The 18574-nt window shown below is 40.3% G+C and overlaps 1 protein-coding gene across 1 annotated transcript in view; it reads left to right on the top strand.

Annotated features, from left to right (window-relative positions):
- The window catches only part of LOC110958618 (ephrin type-A receptor 6-like), a 176862-nt gene that overhangs the window by 141244 nt on the left and 17044 nt on the right, over positions 1-18574 (top strand). Inside the window, exons 8-9 of the mRNA XM_022205234.2 lie at positions 1350-1458; positions 16651-16721. Of these exons, the coding sequence (XP_022060926.1) occupies positions 1350-1458; positions 16651-16721 (180 nt within the window). The remainder of the gene's footprint in view (positions 1-1349; positions 1459-16650; positions 16722-18574) is intronic.

The following is an 18574-nucleotide window of genomic DNA, read 5'->3' as shown; positions in this document are numbered from 1 at the left end:
GCGTCTGACGGCGAAGTAGCTTGCAAGTCTACTCATAAAATACAAAGGTCCAGATGTCCTTTTATGTTGGGTCAGGTATTGTTGGAGGTGATTTGGCTTCACAGTAGCCCTCTCCCTTCCAAAGCTGCAGAGCTTTGCTTTATCTATGGATCAGACGGTGCTTGGCCAAGCCTTTGTACTCCCTGGCCTTTTATCTGAAAGAGAAAGCAGATTTGGCCCCTGTCACTCTCTCCTTCTCTGTCAGTCTGTCCGTCCACCTGTCAGTCATTGTCACTGTGCTGGTTTTTCCATCCGTTTCTGTATCTGTCTGTCACTTCCGCCTCTCTCTTTCTCTCTCGTTTGTCTTTATCTCTCTTCTGTCATCCGTTTCCTCATCCCTCACCTTGCATTCTTCATCCTGTCCTCCGCCGCCCTTCTCTCTCTCTTTCTCTCTCCACACACACACCTCATCACAGCAACACATCCTGGTGAAGTGAAGAGTGTGTGAAGCTGACGGCCAGGAGAATTGTCTTGTTTGATCTGATCACCGCCACTTTCCCTCTCTCTTCCCCTAAGCGATCCGTAATGACTTTTATCAAGTAAAACCCACATTCATATATTCTTGACAACCCCGAGATATATATATATGTTCTTGGCTTCACGCTTGCACACGCCCACATACTGTATAAACCCACATGAGCCTCAGTGACTGGGCTAGCGACCATGCACCCCGATCTCCAATTCATATTCATTAAGCATGAAATATTATAGAAATAAGTTTGGTAATAGCAATCATCTTTCAATTATCTGGGATTCGTTAGCGTTGTGACAAGACACAGAAAAGAGAAAATCATGAATATCAAATGGGCCCAATTTAACCAAATGATCATGGACTAAATCACAATTTCATGAATGAATAATATTAATTAAACAGCAGCAGGCGAATGAATCATTCCAGTACCAGAGCTGACAGAGGGGTTTTTTGCATTACAAAGAGCTGATCAAACATCTCTCAGCAGTATCTGCCTATCAAGAGAGAGCTTACATGGCCTACGTATGGTGCATTGATAGAGAGAAATATTCAAGATAATGCTGAATGATTTTTTTCTCTTTCTTTTCACTTTATTCCACAACCCATCACCTTCCCCTCCTTTCTTTTTCTGCATTTTAATCATCCATAACTGCCCTTTATGTTCAACTTCTCATATGTATCCTTCTCGTTTCATTTCTGTTTTCTCATCTTCTCATTTTCACCATCTTCTGGTTCTTATTTTTTACCCTTTTCCCCCCACATCCTCTCTGCCCAACCCGACATTGTACTGTCACCTCAATTTCTTCAAAAACCATCACTCGTTCTCCTCTGCTTTCAGCATCAGACATGGCGTCTGATCAAGGCCAGGTGTTGGTCATCGTCACTGCAGCGGTTGGTGGCTTCACCCTCCTCGTCATCCTCACCCTCTTCCTCCTCATCACTGGAAGGTAAGATAAATTCACTTTCCTTGACGTAAATTTGGGCATAATGTACATTTCACTCCATGGTTCAGTTTGAGTTTGAACTGTTATCCAATCTTGGCAGCATATTAGGGTGAAACTTTGCTTTAAAACTCAATCAGCTTTGCCTACCTCTCAGTGGTAGAAACCGTATAGATTTTATTTTCTGAAAACAAGCATATGCTGTCTGTAGACTTTGACTGTAATGTCTCATGATGGTCTAAATCCTACTGCAGAGGTTACTGCATGCTGACAAGAGCACAGCTCTGAATACAGGCAACTTTATTCCAAAGATGTTGATGCTAGATTTTACAAGTCCACACTGGTTCAACCACAGTCAGTTTCACTCATTGCAGATGACATTGTTATGCTTTGTTTTTTGCTTGTGGTAAAAAACAAAACAAAAAATTTCTCTACAAAGGTACGCAAGTATCTGAGTGCAGGCCCCTATAAATCTTTCCAAGAAGTAGCAAGTGCCCGAAAAAGACCTTTTTTCATGTTTCTGTAATGTTTCTATGCAACCACTATGTTCACAGAGAGGCATGGTCAGGGCAGATGGATGTGTCAAACAAAGATCAGGGGTGTTGCCATTGGAAAAGGCAGTCTGTTTCCTGTTTCACCAGATAGTCTTTTATTCAACTTTTACCCTTAACGAAGTGGACAATTTTAACCTGAACCGTGATGTTTCCCCAAACTTCATCAAGTTGTTTTTGTGCCTAAACCTTTCCCTTAATCTTTGTGGCATTGTGTCATGAAAGAAGAGCTTATCGCACCATTGAAAGGCACAGACAAATAAGGTCATCTTGCTGACAGTTGTGACAGATCAGAAAATGCTTTCACATTCTGAAGGGTTCTGATGGTTGCAGTATAGACCATAAACACCGCCCTGTCCATTTCAGTAGCAGGGATACACTCTTTCCAAATGTGGGTTCTGGGATTTTAACATCTTATCACATTGATGTGTGTTCATGGGTCAACGTTTCTCATGAGTTTTGTTTTTTAAGCTGTTTGATGCTATGAGTGCATGTTGTCACGGCTGATGGCTGAGACTGACAGCTTCGTTAAATAGAGTCGTCATGGAGGAACTTGTAGAAATTTTGAAGCTATAATGGACTCTGTCAGTAAGAGACACATGGCAGGATTTCAAATATTGTTCTCACCAGGCCAGAGCGAGATTTAGAAAACCCCAGCAAAAATAGATATTTTAAAAATCCTTTTAATCAAAACTGTAAATTAGGCAGTAAATAACAGCCTAATAACCATGAGTCAGAAAACACTGAGTGCCTTCTAAAAATTCTCAACTGTAACTCTACCAAATTTGATGCAGCGCCAATCCTCAGAATATTGTGGCCTCACTTTATTACAGGCCCAGAAAGTGGTGACAAGTCATTCACCTATAAATACATTCCATGGGAAAGACAAACATCTTATTTTGCCTTTGAATTCTCTCATTTGTTGGCCTGACTCAGTAATATGTGGATCTACCGACCAGTTCTGACTGACATTTTCTCTTTTGATACACATGTAAAGAAGAGCAATTTATTAGTGTCACTAATTCCTTAAGTTTATCAGTCGTGCTGCATTTGCTCTTTGAACTTAAACCAAAGGAGAAATCTAAGCTCGATCAGATCACATCTACATCTGCCTAATATTATGTCCTTATTGTGCAACCAGAACATCATGACCCAACAGTTTGTAGGCACAGCAACCTTTGGGGTGTCCTGTGGTGTATCGAACCAGGTCATTGAGAGTTGAGTTTTGTGGGGGCGCCTCCAATGCATCAGGCTTGTTCTGGGGAGCTTGGAGGCTTTATGTTGTTGAGAAATTCTTGAGCAGTTTCTGTGGTGCATCGAGGCAGATGCATTTTTTTAATGCCGCTGCCTCCTCAGAGTGCTCTTGCCATAGGGGAGAGTGTTTGATCAAGTAGGTGGTATTTGTCAAGCTAGAACTAAAGTTTCCCAGCAGAATGTTACATTGTCAAAGTTATTTACTTCACCTGCGCCTTAAGTGGTCTGAATGTCATTGCATTCCATTTAAATACTCTTGTTTTGTGTGAAAAAGACTGCAGCTATAAATGGGCCAAGATTTAAACTACATGCACAAAGATGATGAGCACTTCACTTTCTTGTGAAAATCAACAATGACCAATGTCAGATGCAGGTAACTTGCTTTCTAGTAGTCGCTGTATGGCAGGTATGTATTATATTTTCAAAGATAAATGAGTGTCTTTAACAGCAGACATTTTGACTTGTCATGGCAGGAAAAGCAAAAGTGCAGTTAATACTGTTAAGGATGGCTCTGATCCATTTCAATGTGACTGTAAGCCTTATATTCCTTGGCTTACAGTAATGTATGTGTTCAATATTGCCTCCAGGGCATTGGCAAAAACCTTACACTACATTCTGCTTCAACAATTGCCTTTGGACACAGGATACCACTTAAAGTAGGAGAAGGGAAAGACATCTCAAGGAAGTGTAGGCTGCTATTAGGTTTGCACACATTTATTTTGAGAACATAAGGGATTGAGTATGTAGTGCAGCATTGCATTTGTGTAACTCAAAATAATTCTCACCTTCGCTCATGTAACCAAATCAGAATCATCATGTTTTGAACAGACTATATCATTAGTGATTACTGTTTTCATATCCCATTACATTAAATCCTCTGCTTTTGACCTAGCACGCCTGAACAGCACACCTTTTTAATGGAGGAGGGTGACACACAGATGCATGCACAGAAATATTCAGAGATGAAAAAAGAAGCAAATCAATTGTCAGCCCTCACACTCAAGAAACACACCGCCACCGCACACGCCGGTTTCTGCTTTTGCGTATGTGGACACGTGCGTAGGTGTGTAACTCCACAAGACACACATCAACAACACTTTGCACACTTTATTTCAGAAGTGTGAAGTTGAGGAGGTTTGGAGACTAAATAATTTGCCATTTCACCGTGAAGACACTGTACAAAAAATAAATAGAAGCACTCACATACACAGACAGAAATTTTCAGCAGCACAAATATGTGGGCCGTCTCACATAATGCACATCCTCTCTATACTTCTGTTTGTTTTTCCATGGGGCGGCGTGAAATGGAGACAATAATGCGTCTATTTATAGTACTCATATTAAGGCAATAATACTGTGCAAATATATGGCAGCTTTCAAATACAAACAACCATACAATGGCTCATATTAGTTAATTAAAAATATACAGTGTTTAAATAGGATAAAGCTGTCTAAACACCATAAGCTACTGTTATCACCAACTACACAAAATAAAAATGGATCCATCCACAAGAGCAAATTACTCTCAGTTAATGCTCTTAAAAAGAAAACAACTCCCACGTTAGTTTTTTTTAGTTTTGTGTTGTTTTTTTCCTATTAGATAAGCCTACAAAGGCATTAAGTATGTGGAGCGATGGTTTGTTACTCGGCCTCTAACTGATATTTATGCCACAAATTATTCCTCACTTAATGAAAAGTAAAGCAGACCTGAGGAGATGGGCCAGCTCCTCCTTTCCTTGATGGATCAGTTGGGTCTGGTTAAAATGATGGTTGTTCCCAAGTTTTTGTCAGCACATTTCTCTCCTTCTTAGAAAAAAGGTTTTCACAGATGTAGACAATCTCATCTCTTCTTTCCTGTGGGGCAGCAAGCCTGCAGGAATCTGAAAAGCTTTGTTGCAACTTCACAAGAGTACAGGAGGCCTGGCACTTCCCACGCTACTAAAATTACCGTACTACTGGGCTTGTACTATCCAGAACATTTCACATTGGACAGTGAACCAGGACAGCAGCAGACTCATGCTTTTACTAATTCTCCCGAGTCTATGTGCAACAGAACAAATAGGAGAATCACAGACACGTCAATCAATCCTCTGAAGAGATCAAATCATGCAAAGTGAAAACACCTGTGCAGGAATAGCATTGCTGAGCAGAGCAATTAAGTTTCGTGTTAAATGAACACTTGGGACCCAACAGTGATATGTACAGATGGGTGGCAAATTAAAAGAAAAAAGTTTATGCTTGAACCCTACAGTTATGGGATCTGGAGGCTCTGTTAGGCTGTGGCATCGACAAGATGCAAATAAATACAAACTTGTACTCAGTAATCATCCTTATCCTTTGGTGAATCATTTATCCTGATAGGAGTCTCTTCTAGGATGAAAAAGCCTCCACAGACATTCACATCCTGGCTTTTGCATTCACAAGATCTCAACCTGACGTGTTAGAGAGATCTCTTCACTGCCATAATCAAAACTCCAACATGAGAGAATATCCTTTGGAAGAAGGATCCCTCCAGAGACATCTATCAATGCTAAGGTGCACTGAAGTTGTTTTAGTCAGATTAGGTGTCCAACATCTTGCTAAGACTCATTGTGTTTGTTTTTCTTTTCATTTGTCAACCGCCTGGACAAACTTTTATCACAATGAAAAGAATTCAAACAACTCTCTGATACTGCAAAACTGTCAAAGTCAGTCACAGCAGCATCCACAAAACAACGTTTATAATGATTATATATAGTAACACCGAATCAGTTGATCCAAAATCTATTTGTGAATTCTGAGACATCCTGCTTTTCGAAGAAGGTTTTCCAGATATAGCCTTCATTGAAGTGTTTCAAAAGCCTTTTTAAACAACTAGAGTTGCTTACGTGATGAACTACACATTGCACAAGTTCATAATACTCGTTTTGGTAGTAATTTATACAGTTAAGTTACTAGAAATGTAAATATTTTCAGCAACATTTGTAGATTTAAATGTTGTTACAGTGTTTACATAAGTGTTTCTACATGTGAGGTAATTAAATAATTGCATGCCATGTTACCCATCGACATGTTTAAATAATTCTGTTAGAAATGCATTCCCAGTTATTTTAGTCAAACCCTTTCATTGTTCTGATTGGTTGCAGTGGTCACATGACAGTCCGAATGAGGAAGTGGAGGAAATGTTGTTAAGAAGTAAGGCAGTAAAAGTGTGGGGCAAATGTTTTCCATCTAAATCATGCTGTTTCTTCTCAGAAAAGTTATCCAACAACCACACATTAAAACAACAAGCCACAGTAAGTCTTCACCTTTTTTTTACAGAATTTGATGCAGCTGAATGTCCACTGGTTGGTTATCTGTCGTTTCTAAAACGACTGGTACATCAACATTTTAAAAGGAAGAATCTTGTAGCAAATTTCAATATGAACTAGAAAGGTTTGTTGGCTGGAGACAGACGTGTGGTGCAAATGGTTGTCTGACAAACTAACTAGCTTGCTTGGAAAGCAATGCAGCTGCACACTGGAATGGGCTGCTGGTCTTTCCTCATTCTGCGCCCATTTTCTTAGCAGTATTGTCAATGCTAGTGAACAGAGAAACACTAGACTCTTCTAGATTATGTGACAATCTGAATTTAAATGACCTCAACTTTGAGAAATCAGGTTTTGCCCATTGTGTCATGGTCTGGTGTAATGCTACATTACTCATTAGCCTTGGCCACTGTTGCTATGGAGAAGAGGCCAGGAGCAAATCATGCCGACACACATGAAAGACTTTAAAGCTCCTTGATTGAACATGGAAATGGAGCCAGGAGCCATATTAACATCTACTTGGAAGGTTTATATACATAGGCTTTCACCTTTGACTGCTTATCAAAGAATTTGATATGTTCCAATGCATATTATGCTAATCCAAGCTGTTGAAGCTCTTTAACTGTGAATGAAGTAATATTTTCTATGGGAAAAGGGAGTAGATCTTTTACATTTAAAGAACTGCAGCTTGTGCTTACACACATGCATATTTGTTTCCCACAAGTGAGCTGTGAACTTCACAGATACATTTTTTTTTTCTTTTCAACAGACAAGATGTGCCACTTTACAGTGAAGGCTTTTATTGTTGGTGTGATTCAAATGTCAAAGGAATTTTAAGTCTGCCACCTCTTAAACAAAAGCTGAACGTAGTAGTGTTGCAGCAGGGATTTACAGTGTATTTGTTATTTTTTTAGATGTGATCTCAGTGTGTGTAGGAGGGCCTGTGTTCGTACTTTATTAAAAACTCTCTCACACACACAAGATGCAAGAGCCAAAGATGCCCTTTAGGCTTTTTACGTCATAGTGCAAGAAGGACCTTTATTTACCTGAATCCAACTAAAAGCAGCCGCAGCTGTAGTTGGAGTGTTTTTTGACTCCATCGCAGTCTGTCATATCTGCAGTCCTTCTGAACTGTGTAGGAGGGACTTTCGCTCTCTTTCAGTTGCAGAAATGCTCCAAATGTACTTGAGCTGCCTGAGAAGGATGAGAGCCTTCAGTCATGCTGGTCGTATAGATTGAAGGTTGTACAACACAAGTGACGACTTGCTGTATGAGGAGTGTTTGGCACCTGGGTACCCCAAAAGCTTCCAAAATGTACATCCATGTTTGCATCAGATCATCCTAAATTTGAAGAGTGAGAGCTTGTCTGATAAAGTCATGACTGCACAGATGTAGCCTCGCTGAAGAGTTTTACTTTATGAGTTCTCTTTATCCTTGAATTATCTGTCAATCTCTGCAGAATTGTTTAATCATTTTCTTTATATCTTCTTTAATTCATCCTCTCTTTTGTGCCCTTTGCAGCCTCTGCAGTGGAGCAACGTGCCATTGTGAGGTGACTGTGAGGGATGTTAGGGCAAGAGAGGAGTGGTTTGAATTACACTGATGCTTTGATTAGGGCTCTGAGCAAGGTTGTTTTACTGAGGTGTGTGGGTGTGCAAAGGGCTTGTGAATATGTGTGCGTGAATATGCAGTGTAACAATGCTCAACAGGCTGGAGAACAGTGGAAAAAGCCAAGGTCTTTGTGTATGATAGCTGTCTTTGTGTGCGTCTCCGTTTGTGTGTGCGGCCTCTTTACAACATGAAAGCCCGTGAGACAGAGGGATACGCGGATAAAGGGGATCAGAGGATAGGACTGGAAAAGACTGATAAAGGCACATGCCACCATTTCTTTAATGAATAGCTTGACCCCATCAGCAGAGGTCAACAGTAGCTTTCCAAATCCCCTTCTTGTCCTCTCTGCCACTGTTACCCACCATGTTATCTCCTCTGTCTATCAGTGTCCAGGATCCCACAGTCTTCACTTAGCCAAAGCCCAGACTGGCAACCTGCTGCTCGTAGCCCTCTGACACCTGCTCTAATCTGGCAACCCGGATTATGTTAAGTCCTCAAAGAGAAGGAGGCTCATTTGTGATCACATGAACCTACACACACACATGCTAGCACTACGGACACTTTCCCCTCAAGTGTTCATCTTCACCTCGAACATATTCGGCAGCAGCCTGTGTCCCTTCAGTTAGCCATTTTAATTGGCTGTCCACACTGCTTCTATCACACTGCAGAGGCTGCTTTTGTTGATCAGAGTAGATACTGAAGCAGCACCCTTGCCTCACATCACATTTGAGACAGAGGGAATGTATTCTTTAAGAAAATCAGAAATCTCTTGCATTATTCATGTGGATGCTGATCAAACCCCGGCGGTGCAAAAGAATCATTCATGAAGAGGAGACATCCACTCTTACACTGCTTTCTATTTCTTAAAGCTGCACTAATCAGTAATTTTCTAGTTCATCAAATAGCTATCTATAATACGGAGGGTGGCACTTGTGGTCGCGATCCATGCACAGATACATCAGTCACAACGTTAAAACCACCAGCTTAGTGTGGTATAGATCCAGCTTGTGCCACAAAACAGCTCCGACCTGTCATGCCAAGGAGACAGGACCTCTAGTGTCTGGCACCAGGACATTCGCAGCAGATCCTTGAAGTCCTGTAGGTGGAGAGGTGTAATATTGATGGGTCTACTTGTTCCAATGCATCCCGTAGATGTTTGATCAGATTGGATTCTGGGTAGTTTGTAGGTCAATGACTTGAGCTCTTGGTTGTGTTCCTCAAGCTGTTTTTGTGATGTGGCGGGAGGTACTGTCCTGCTAGTGGAAGTCACTGGTGTTAGAGAGTGTTGTTTCTACTAACATCCACATGAAGCCATGACCCAAGGTTTGTCAGCAGACAACTGTATTGTAATCGTAGGATCAATGTTATTCTCTTCACTTGTAGCCTGTTTTAATGTTATGACTGATCGATGCATCCACACTGACCTGACTCTGCAGTTTCTATCAGTTCTTGCATGAAGATTCAAGTGTTATTATGTACCGGACCAACAAAAGTAGTGTTTATGACAGGATATTTTCAAGTTTTGAGGGTTGGACTGTTGTGCAGGTTTCAGTCACAATATTAAGCCGGTCTTAAATGGAAGTAAACAAAATGCTTCATTATTCTCACAAAACAATTGTAGTCTGCAAAAAGCTGATAAATTATGAAATCAAGAAAAATTTTGCTAAATTAATGTGGTAATTGTGTACATGAGTTGCAGCACAACAACGAAACACTGTAATTAACCAATCTTACAGTTTTTTGCAGCTAAAATAATAATAAAAACAAACATGTAATTAATTTTTTATTCCCAATCGGTAACATAGTATCAACTTAACAGTCACTTTGATTTATTTATGTTGGGTTAAGAGTAGGATTATCTGCAGTGATATATCAAACTTGTATTGCATATTTGAAACAGTGAAATATTGTAAGATAACTTGCTGCAGATAGTTGAACAGACATTGGCTGAAAGTTGTGACATCTGTGTGTATATCTACGCGTACAAATAACATCAATATCTCTTACCATGTGCTTTCCTGCTTTAAGCAAGGAAACTTTGTCATTTATGTTCTTCAAATTACATGGCTGGGAACTGGTTAGTTTGGTCACATAAAAGCAGAGCAGACTTTTCAGTGTGAGCATATGGCTATTTCCTGGAGGCAGTGTGAACTTATTTGATATTTATGGGTGTAATAGGTAGTTTAGTATGCTAAACAGTACATATGTATGGATGTGTGTATGTAGGTAAAGCATGCAAGAATAGAGAGTGTATAATATATTTCTCCTATGTACATTCTTGTTTTTATCTATGAGGATCAATCAGGCTGTCATTGCACCTTGAAGTTTATTGTACAGCTGTGCAATGACAACCGGGGCATTTTATTAAGTTTTTTGAATTTCAACAACAGCTGTTTTTAGTTAAAGAGGTCTGATAAACCACTATAAAGTAAATGTGCTGCACTAAAAAGTACACAAAGTCTGTTATCTCGCCAGTCATTAGGTATAAACTACTCTGACAAATTTGTGCAAAGCAACACAGAGCTGAAAGGAGAGACCTATATTTGCAAGGTGGAAAGAAGCATGACCCTAAGCGATTGATAATGTTTCTTTGTGTGAGGTGGATGTGTCAGTTCCCTGTAACAACTTTATGAGGTGGTAGTATGGAAATATTATATTTACAGCAAATTTTGGCAGTTACCGACTCCTCCTAAGTGCAGTCCAATCCAAAAACAAGCAAAGAGGTAACGTGTGAGTGGAGCTGAAGCAGGCCATGCAAACGTCCCTCAGTCATGGATTGTGTCATTATGGCACCAACCCATCACTTAAATCTTCCACACACTTAATTATGTAAACATTCCGGCATTCTGCAATTAAAATGGGTGACCTACATAAAAATTCACCTCCCATTCTGCTGTAAAGACAGGTATTTTAACATGGGGATTTATGGGGACTGACTTGCTTTTGGAAGCACCCTGAAGTGGCCATTGATGTAACTACAGTTGTTGGCTTCATTTTTCAGTCAGTGGCTGCCACTTGACGTTTATCTCCAATTTGACTTGTAGTGGTTAACTTGTTAGGAAGCATCTGTGTTCAACACTGGAAAAAGTAGTGTATCTGCCCATCTGACAAATGTAGTGTGATATTCAATTTCACTGTAGCTCTGTGTTGGCCTCTACAACATTTAATACCCTTTTACTCTTAAAAATACCTGGACAGCTTTCTGCTTGTTTCTGCATTGGCTTTCAACATTGGCTATGAATCATATATTGCAGAATCATTGAATCTGAATGTCGTTCTTTGAGATTTCTCAGAAGTGGAAATGCTGGAAATAGCTAAAAAGTTAAAGAGATGATAAATAATTTCAAGAGAAGTGACCTCTCAGACAAACTCATGTGATGCAGTGTTCAAGGATTAACACACACAGTCAGTTTGTGCAGCAAACAGATTCTCCAGAATTTCTTGTGTTCAGTTTTTTGGCAATATATCAAGACCCACGCTGGTTGGTGTGAGTGTGAAACATTCTTGTTTGATTTTTATGTGATATATGTTGTAGATGAGTACACGATCAGCCAGAATTTACGGGTCATTCATATTTAATTCTTTACATTAATACACTGTACTGTGACAAAGTGGTGACCAGAACTTTAAAAAGTCGTAATATACTGTGCAAGAATGGAACAACAGAAAGCTGCTGTCCTGTCTACAATGCAGAGTTTTGTGTGTACACCAATATGTCTGTGGTTGTGGGTTGCAGCTGCTGTAGAGTTGGGATTATTTATACACATGATGCCTCCCACTTTATCTGTTCATTCTATAGAATTGGCACAGTATTTAATTAATATATCTTAATAATCTGAAATCAAAGACATGGACAATCACTGTGATGGGTTTTTGGTAAATTCAGCCATCCGTCCGTCCGTCCGTCCGTCCATCCGTCCGTCCGTCCGTCCATCCATCCATCCATCATCTATACATACGCTTAATCTTCATTAGGGTCGCATAGGGCTGGAGCCTATCCCAACTGACTTAGAGGCACCCGTTCACCAGTCTGTCGCAAGGCTATATATAGAGACAAACAATGACACTTGTATTCACACCAACAATCGGACCTTTGGACTGTGGGAGGAAGCCGGAGTACCTGGAGGAAACCCACACATGCACAGGGAGAACATGCAAACTCCATGCAGAAAGATCCCAGGAAGGTAGGGACATGAACCGTTGATCTTCTACCTGCAAGGCAAAAGTGCCACTGTGCAGCCCGAATTTCAACCAGGGCTATATAAAGACTACGGTTGTTAATGCCATCTATAGAGAAGGAATATACTGTAGTTGTATTTTGGCAGCGGTTCTCAGTGCAGCTCAACCAGAAGTGAAAGGTTGTGATGCTGCACTGCTAAAATATACACTGATAATTAAATACAGTAGCATCTATTTAGTGTCAACCTACATTTTATCTCACGTACTGTTACCGCTGCTTATTTATCAACGGATGGGTGAAAAACAAATGGAAATACCACCACAGAGTGTCTTGGTTAGGTGTTGGGGTACTGCAGACTTCATTAACATTAATTCTCTGGAAATCGACTGGAGAGATGAACACTGTTCTTCCAAAAGATATTCCCTCATTTAGTGTTTTGATGGTGGTGCAAAACCTCACCCAGGTGTTCAACTGAGGTTAGAACTGGAGACTGTAAAAATCATGGCATATAATACACACCATTTTAATGCTAATCAAAGCCCTCATGCCCTATGGGAAGCACTGTCATGCTTAAAGAAATCATAACCATCAGGATAGACATGATCCATTACAGGATATGTGTGATAATTTAGAATAGTTTTGTATTGATGTGCAGTAAAACCAAACCATGTCCGCAAAATGCTCCTATAGCATAACAGAACCTCTGTAGGGGTCAGGTTTTTCTTGTAATTTATCACCCATCTGTAGGTCTTTAGTAATTACATTTCTTTCAACACAATAAGCTCCAGGAACTACCTCAGTAAGACCTAGTAAGTGCCCAAGAAAGGTTCCCGATGCCCCGAATATAAGAAACTCAGCATTCAAAGGAGATATTGCAGTCTTAAAAAAAGAAAAAAGAAAAAGGCATCTGTCAGAAGAACATGTCAACAATGTTTGTGTAGTGTTGAAATCAAAGTTTCACACTGTCCAGACTGAAGCTCCAACCAGACCTAAATCAGCAGAAAAACATGTCACTACAATCACGTCCTGCGGGACTTGGGACAAGCTGGTCCCACTTCTGTCCCTCAGCTCCACCAGCTTCATCTCCAGGAGGGAGATAGCATCTCCCATCTGGACCACGGTGGTGTGGCAGACCTGTCTGCAGCAGTGACAGTGAAGAGAGGACTCTCCACTGAAGTGACAATGTGACTGAGAGTCTTCTGTTTCTGCTTCTGTTCTGTCTCCGTGGGGGGGTTGGGTCAAGTCTCTGGGCTCCTCTCTTCTACTTTGCTGCCACTCATTTGAAAGATAACTTTGGTGATTTTCTGTATCTTTCTTATTGTCAGCAAATCCAGAAGCAAGGCCAAACCCAACAAGGAATTGATCCTCCCCACAAGCATTCCTTTTTCTGCCCATTCCCCGGTGATGTTGAGCCCTGTTGTCTAAAAACTATCAGTACAATCAATGTTTCTTCGAAACGTAGTGAGAACACAGAAAAACGTCGAAGTTAACTTTCAGAATCCTTTTCAGATGTACTTTTTATTACATGAGGCAATTTAACTTGTCAGTTCAGTGCTCGAGGAAACAGCGGCTTTACTTGTTCTGAAAAGTCATACAGGAGTTTTATCATTTTTAACTGTGCTTGGGTGCTGTGTGACTGTAAGAAACAGGCCGTAGAATTCCTATATTCTATCTAATAAATGATGAAATATGAGAAAATGTATTACGGGATCCACTAGTGGGAGCGAGTGTCCCTCATGCACATGGTCATTAATTAAGCCTTCCCCTGCAAAATACGTTTTAAAATTCATCACCAATATAACCTCTGAGAGAACTCAAAGCACCTCTCATTCTTTTTATTATTATTTTCCATCTCACTGATCTTCTTCAGCAAGAAGCAAATACTTGATGAATAGTTAACAGGGAACCATGTTTGAATGACCGAAAGCCATTACCTCAACATCAGGCCAGATGTTTTGTCTAATGAAAAAGTTTGCTCAGTTTATTAGATCCTCTCTTTAACCATGCAGATGGTTTCTATGGATTTATTTGATCCTAAATGTTGAAGTTTAGAATACACTACTGTTTACTGGAGGCAGCAGCAGGATTTCCAAAGGCAAACACATTAACAGCTGCTTCAGTTATAGTTCAGCTCTAGTCAATGTCTAACTGTGAAAACTTGTAAATCTGAAAGGATTAAAAGGTTCCCATGTTGGATCTAGTTATTTGGTGGTGCCTTAATGTTCCGAAAGATGTTCTATCATCACCATGACAATGCCATTTCGGGAACAGAAACTGTAAAAATGGAAGCCCACAGGTGTAAATTATAATTCAGCTGCTGCTTTAATGACTGTAATTTTTGCTGTAACTTGGTGCTTTAAATTGTTTGCAAAAGAATGGTCTGCTAATGGACAGGAAATCATTTTGCAGCGGTAAAATCACTGAAGCGTATGACTGTAGAGACCGTGTAGAGGCGATGATAATTTCATGCACTTCGCTGTTGTTTTACTACCACTGTTATACTGAGGATGTAACCCCCTCATTTACCTAAAGTATATATGGAGGACATGACAGTAGCGCTTTCGTTTTTCACCCGCAGTGAGAATGTTGAAACGCTACTTGCTATTTATTGCATTATGCATGCAACACTCAATTGCCGTCAAACTTTGAGAATATTTCGATCAGACAGTGTTTCAGCTGTGAATCAGATTCCTGCCTATATACAGCTCTTTGCCATGAACATGATTCAGATAGGGTTTCTTTGTTTTTGATTTCAGAGTAGCATCCGAGCTCCTATTTGGATAAAGTCTTCTGTGGTCTTTTGCAGATGCTGTCATCTAATCTCTCAGCTTTTCAGACTTTCTTGGCAGCAGCTTTTTATCTGTCGTTGGCTGTCTCTCAGTCTTTCAGTGCCCAGATAAACTCTCCCACAAACAGGCACTCTGACACACAGGAGGACGAGTGAGCTTTTACACAGATATATATTTTCAATAGCTGTATGTTGAAAAACATCTCAGTCTCTCTGTGAGAGCTCTTTTAACTTAAGTGCAATCATGTAATTCTTACTGACCCAGAAGAACCTTTCTTTCATTTTCTTTACAAAATTGGATCTGTGTGTATGCTTCTACATTATATATGGTTTAGCTGCAGAATTAAACCAGCTATATTTATTTTATCAGCAGACAATCCAAGCTGAATCAAGGCCAGACCAGAACATTTTCTTTAAATGTTAAGCTGCAGCGATCAATCAGTCCAGTGTGATTGTTTTATTTACTACTGTGGCATTGTAAGTTCTAGTTTTGGCTCATTGTGATGGGTTTTGATCTTGTTTGTTGTTGTATTTTTACTAGAAAATGTTTAAAAAGCTGTCATGAACAGGTTGTACGGAGTTGTGTTTCTGTGAAAATGTTGTGGACTGCTTGTTCTCTGGTTTATATGTGGCTTGCTTGTCTCTGTGTCTCTTTGCCTCCCATCTTTTGCCACTGTTCATTCAAACTAACACAATTTTGGTGTGAGTTTCTGAAATACCACCTCCAGTTGGCACCTGTAGTGCAAAAAGGCAGAAGCGCGGAGGGGAGTTGCTGATAATGATCCTGACAAGAATTTTATTTTCACCTCTTACCAAACACAAAACACACACAACCTGCCTTTTTTTTTCTTTTTAAAGATCTTACACACAGAACTTTATGACTTGTCTTATTAGCATGTTAAGCTGTTTACTCGGATGCTTGAACTTGGGCCGGCTAGTGCATCAATTAACTGGATGGTGGTTGTGCTAAGTAGACCAGAGCCTGTAATTCAGCATGATCTAGAGATGAGTGTAAAATAATAACAATACCTCTATCTACTGTGGAGGTCCCCTGGAGGCTCCAGTATTGTTTAAAGCAAGACTACGTAACCTCTGAAAGAAGTAAGCACTCTTCCTCCAGCAAATGAAAAGTAATTGTGCTGCTCTTACACTGTGCTTTATCATGGTGCAGGGAAGCATTTTAATGGTTTTATCAGAGAAGCAACACCAGAAGCATTTCTGTGGTTTCCTGCTCTGGGTGCACCCTCAGTCAGGTCACCTAATGATGTGTCTAAAGCAGCTGGCTAAAGAGAATGTAAAGAAATGAAGGGAGATACAATGGGCCATCGTCCTGCAATTACCACTTGTGATGACAGTATCTGCAGATGGAAAAGACATTTAATTCCTGACTTATTCAGTGTCGTCTCTGCCCAAGTATGGGCATTTATTTCACTATGCCCCACTATAACAGGCTTGATAAAATGGGGTATTATTGCACCTTTTCTGAAAACATCTTTAATTTTATCTTTTAATCTATATGTTTTCCAGGTGTCAGTGGTACTTTAAGGCCAAGATGACCTCGGAGGAGAAAAGGAGGACTAATTATCAGAACGGACATGGTAAATCAATCCACCTATCTCTGTGTTTTTTGTTGCTTTGGATGCCTGATCTGTCGACAAGCGTCACATGTAGATGGGGGAACGTCTGCTCAGTAACTTTTATATTTTGGTAAACTTTAAAATCTGTTCAGAGCATTTCAGAATTTTACTGTTTACCAGACTCGTGCCAGAATTTCCTACCAGTTGGTGAGGTAGCGCCAGGTTTTATTTTCTGCTGTGTATTTCGTGCCAATAAGCAGAAAACACAAGATTAAAGTGATTTAGTTAGTACTAGGCTAGTCACCTGCTCCTCTGTTTGCTTTCTACTTGCACAGTGCACTACCGTGTGGATCATATCCCATTGGTTTCCGTTTTTATGCATATTGGATTTTGCACTGGAATGACAGACTCCACCATGAGCTGTTACAGGATGCAAAAAGCACAGATTTGCTACTGTCATAAATGTTTGAAAATAAGACACATCTACTGCTGTATTCATTTAATTGTTCCAGAAATTAAGATGTCAACAAGTAAACAGAGCAAAATGCTGTAAACCAACATGCTCCTTCATCTTTCTCTCTTCCTCCTCCTCTCCTTCCTCTTTGCTCTTCCTCTTCACCTCCCCTCAGGTTTTATTTGATGTTTTACACGATTTTCTCCTTTTTTTTTTTTTGTTTTGTATTTTTTGATTAATATGGTTACACGGCTGCATCCCTGAGCTGTGCTTCTGCACTCTTGTACGTTTCTGCAGCTTTTGCCTCTTTTGTCTTTTAATATCGAAGTTTTCATTCTTGACATGAAAAATGCAAATAGAAATGAGCGCTGTGAGGTGGGAAAATAAGACAGAAAGATGTTTGAAAGCGAGCAGAGAGATGAAGACGGGGTAGGGTGAGGGGAAATTGCAAGAGGAACGCAAGAAGGAGAAAGAAATGAGGATGAGGGCAACTGGGTTGAAAGGTAGAGGAAGAGAGGAGAGGACAAAGAGAAATGAGGAGTGTTTTCAGCGGACATTTGGAGTGAGGCCAGAGAGCCAGAAACGGACAGAAAAAAAGGTGGGAGAAAAAATATATATCAAATTAGATTCTAAAGGTGCCACGCAGGTCTCTGATATTCAAGATTAAAACACACACCTTGTAGCTTGTGTTCACTCTTAAAGCATTGGTCTTCCAACCCCTCCATCTCCTGTGCTCTGTCTCAGACTGTGATGCTGATCAGAGGCTTTGAGGAGCAGGTCCTTGGGTTATTCTGGTGTCGGTTCATGCATCATAGACAACTGATTGTTGTTGTTTTTTTTTATTGTTTTGTGATATTGGATCGATCCCTGAAGGAGAAACACAGATCTTGTCTCAGCCCTCTCCGCCGGGAGGTCAGGGTTAGCGTCAGAACTGCAGCAGCCTTAAAGATTTGCTGACTTGCTCAAGGACACTTCAGCAGGGCGGATGGTTGCATTGAACAGAAGCTCAGACCTTGCCCTGGTTAAAAGGCTGGCTCGACACTCAGCGCACTTGCCTGCTGCTCTCTATCAAAAGAATGTAGCCCTGCTAGAGAGAAGATATTGAACAGAGTAACTCGTTGCCTCCCAGCTCATAATCAATAGCAGTGGGGAAATGTGTCTGACTGTGTCTGAAACAATTTGCCTCAAGAGTGACCGAATCATTTTTGCATTTGTTTATATAACGTCCTATGTTCCACTGTTGATACGATATGAAAAAAAGCTGTATAAAAAGAAGGGAAAAGCTCTTTCTGCTTTAAGATGTGAGGATTGTGTGAATATGTAGGTTTGTCTTAACAAAGAGACATTTCCACCTTTTATTTGAGTCTCCTTTTTTAACATCTCTGCAGGTATTCTAACTAGTTTGCACGCTTTCAATGAC

Source organism: Acanthochromis polyacanthus, chromosome 14 (assembly GCF_021347895.1).
Source record: "Acanthochromis polyacanthus isolate Apoly-LR-REF ecotype Palm Island chromosome 14, KAUST_Apoly_ChrSc, whole genome shotgun sequence".
NCBI lineage: Eukaryota > Metazoa > Chordata > Actinopteri > Pomacentridae > Acanthochromis > Acanthochromis polyacanthus.
Note: the sequence above shows the minus strand (reverse complement) of the source record. Positions and strands in the feature narration are given on the sequence as shown.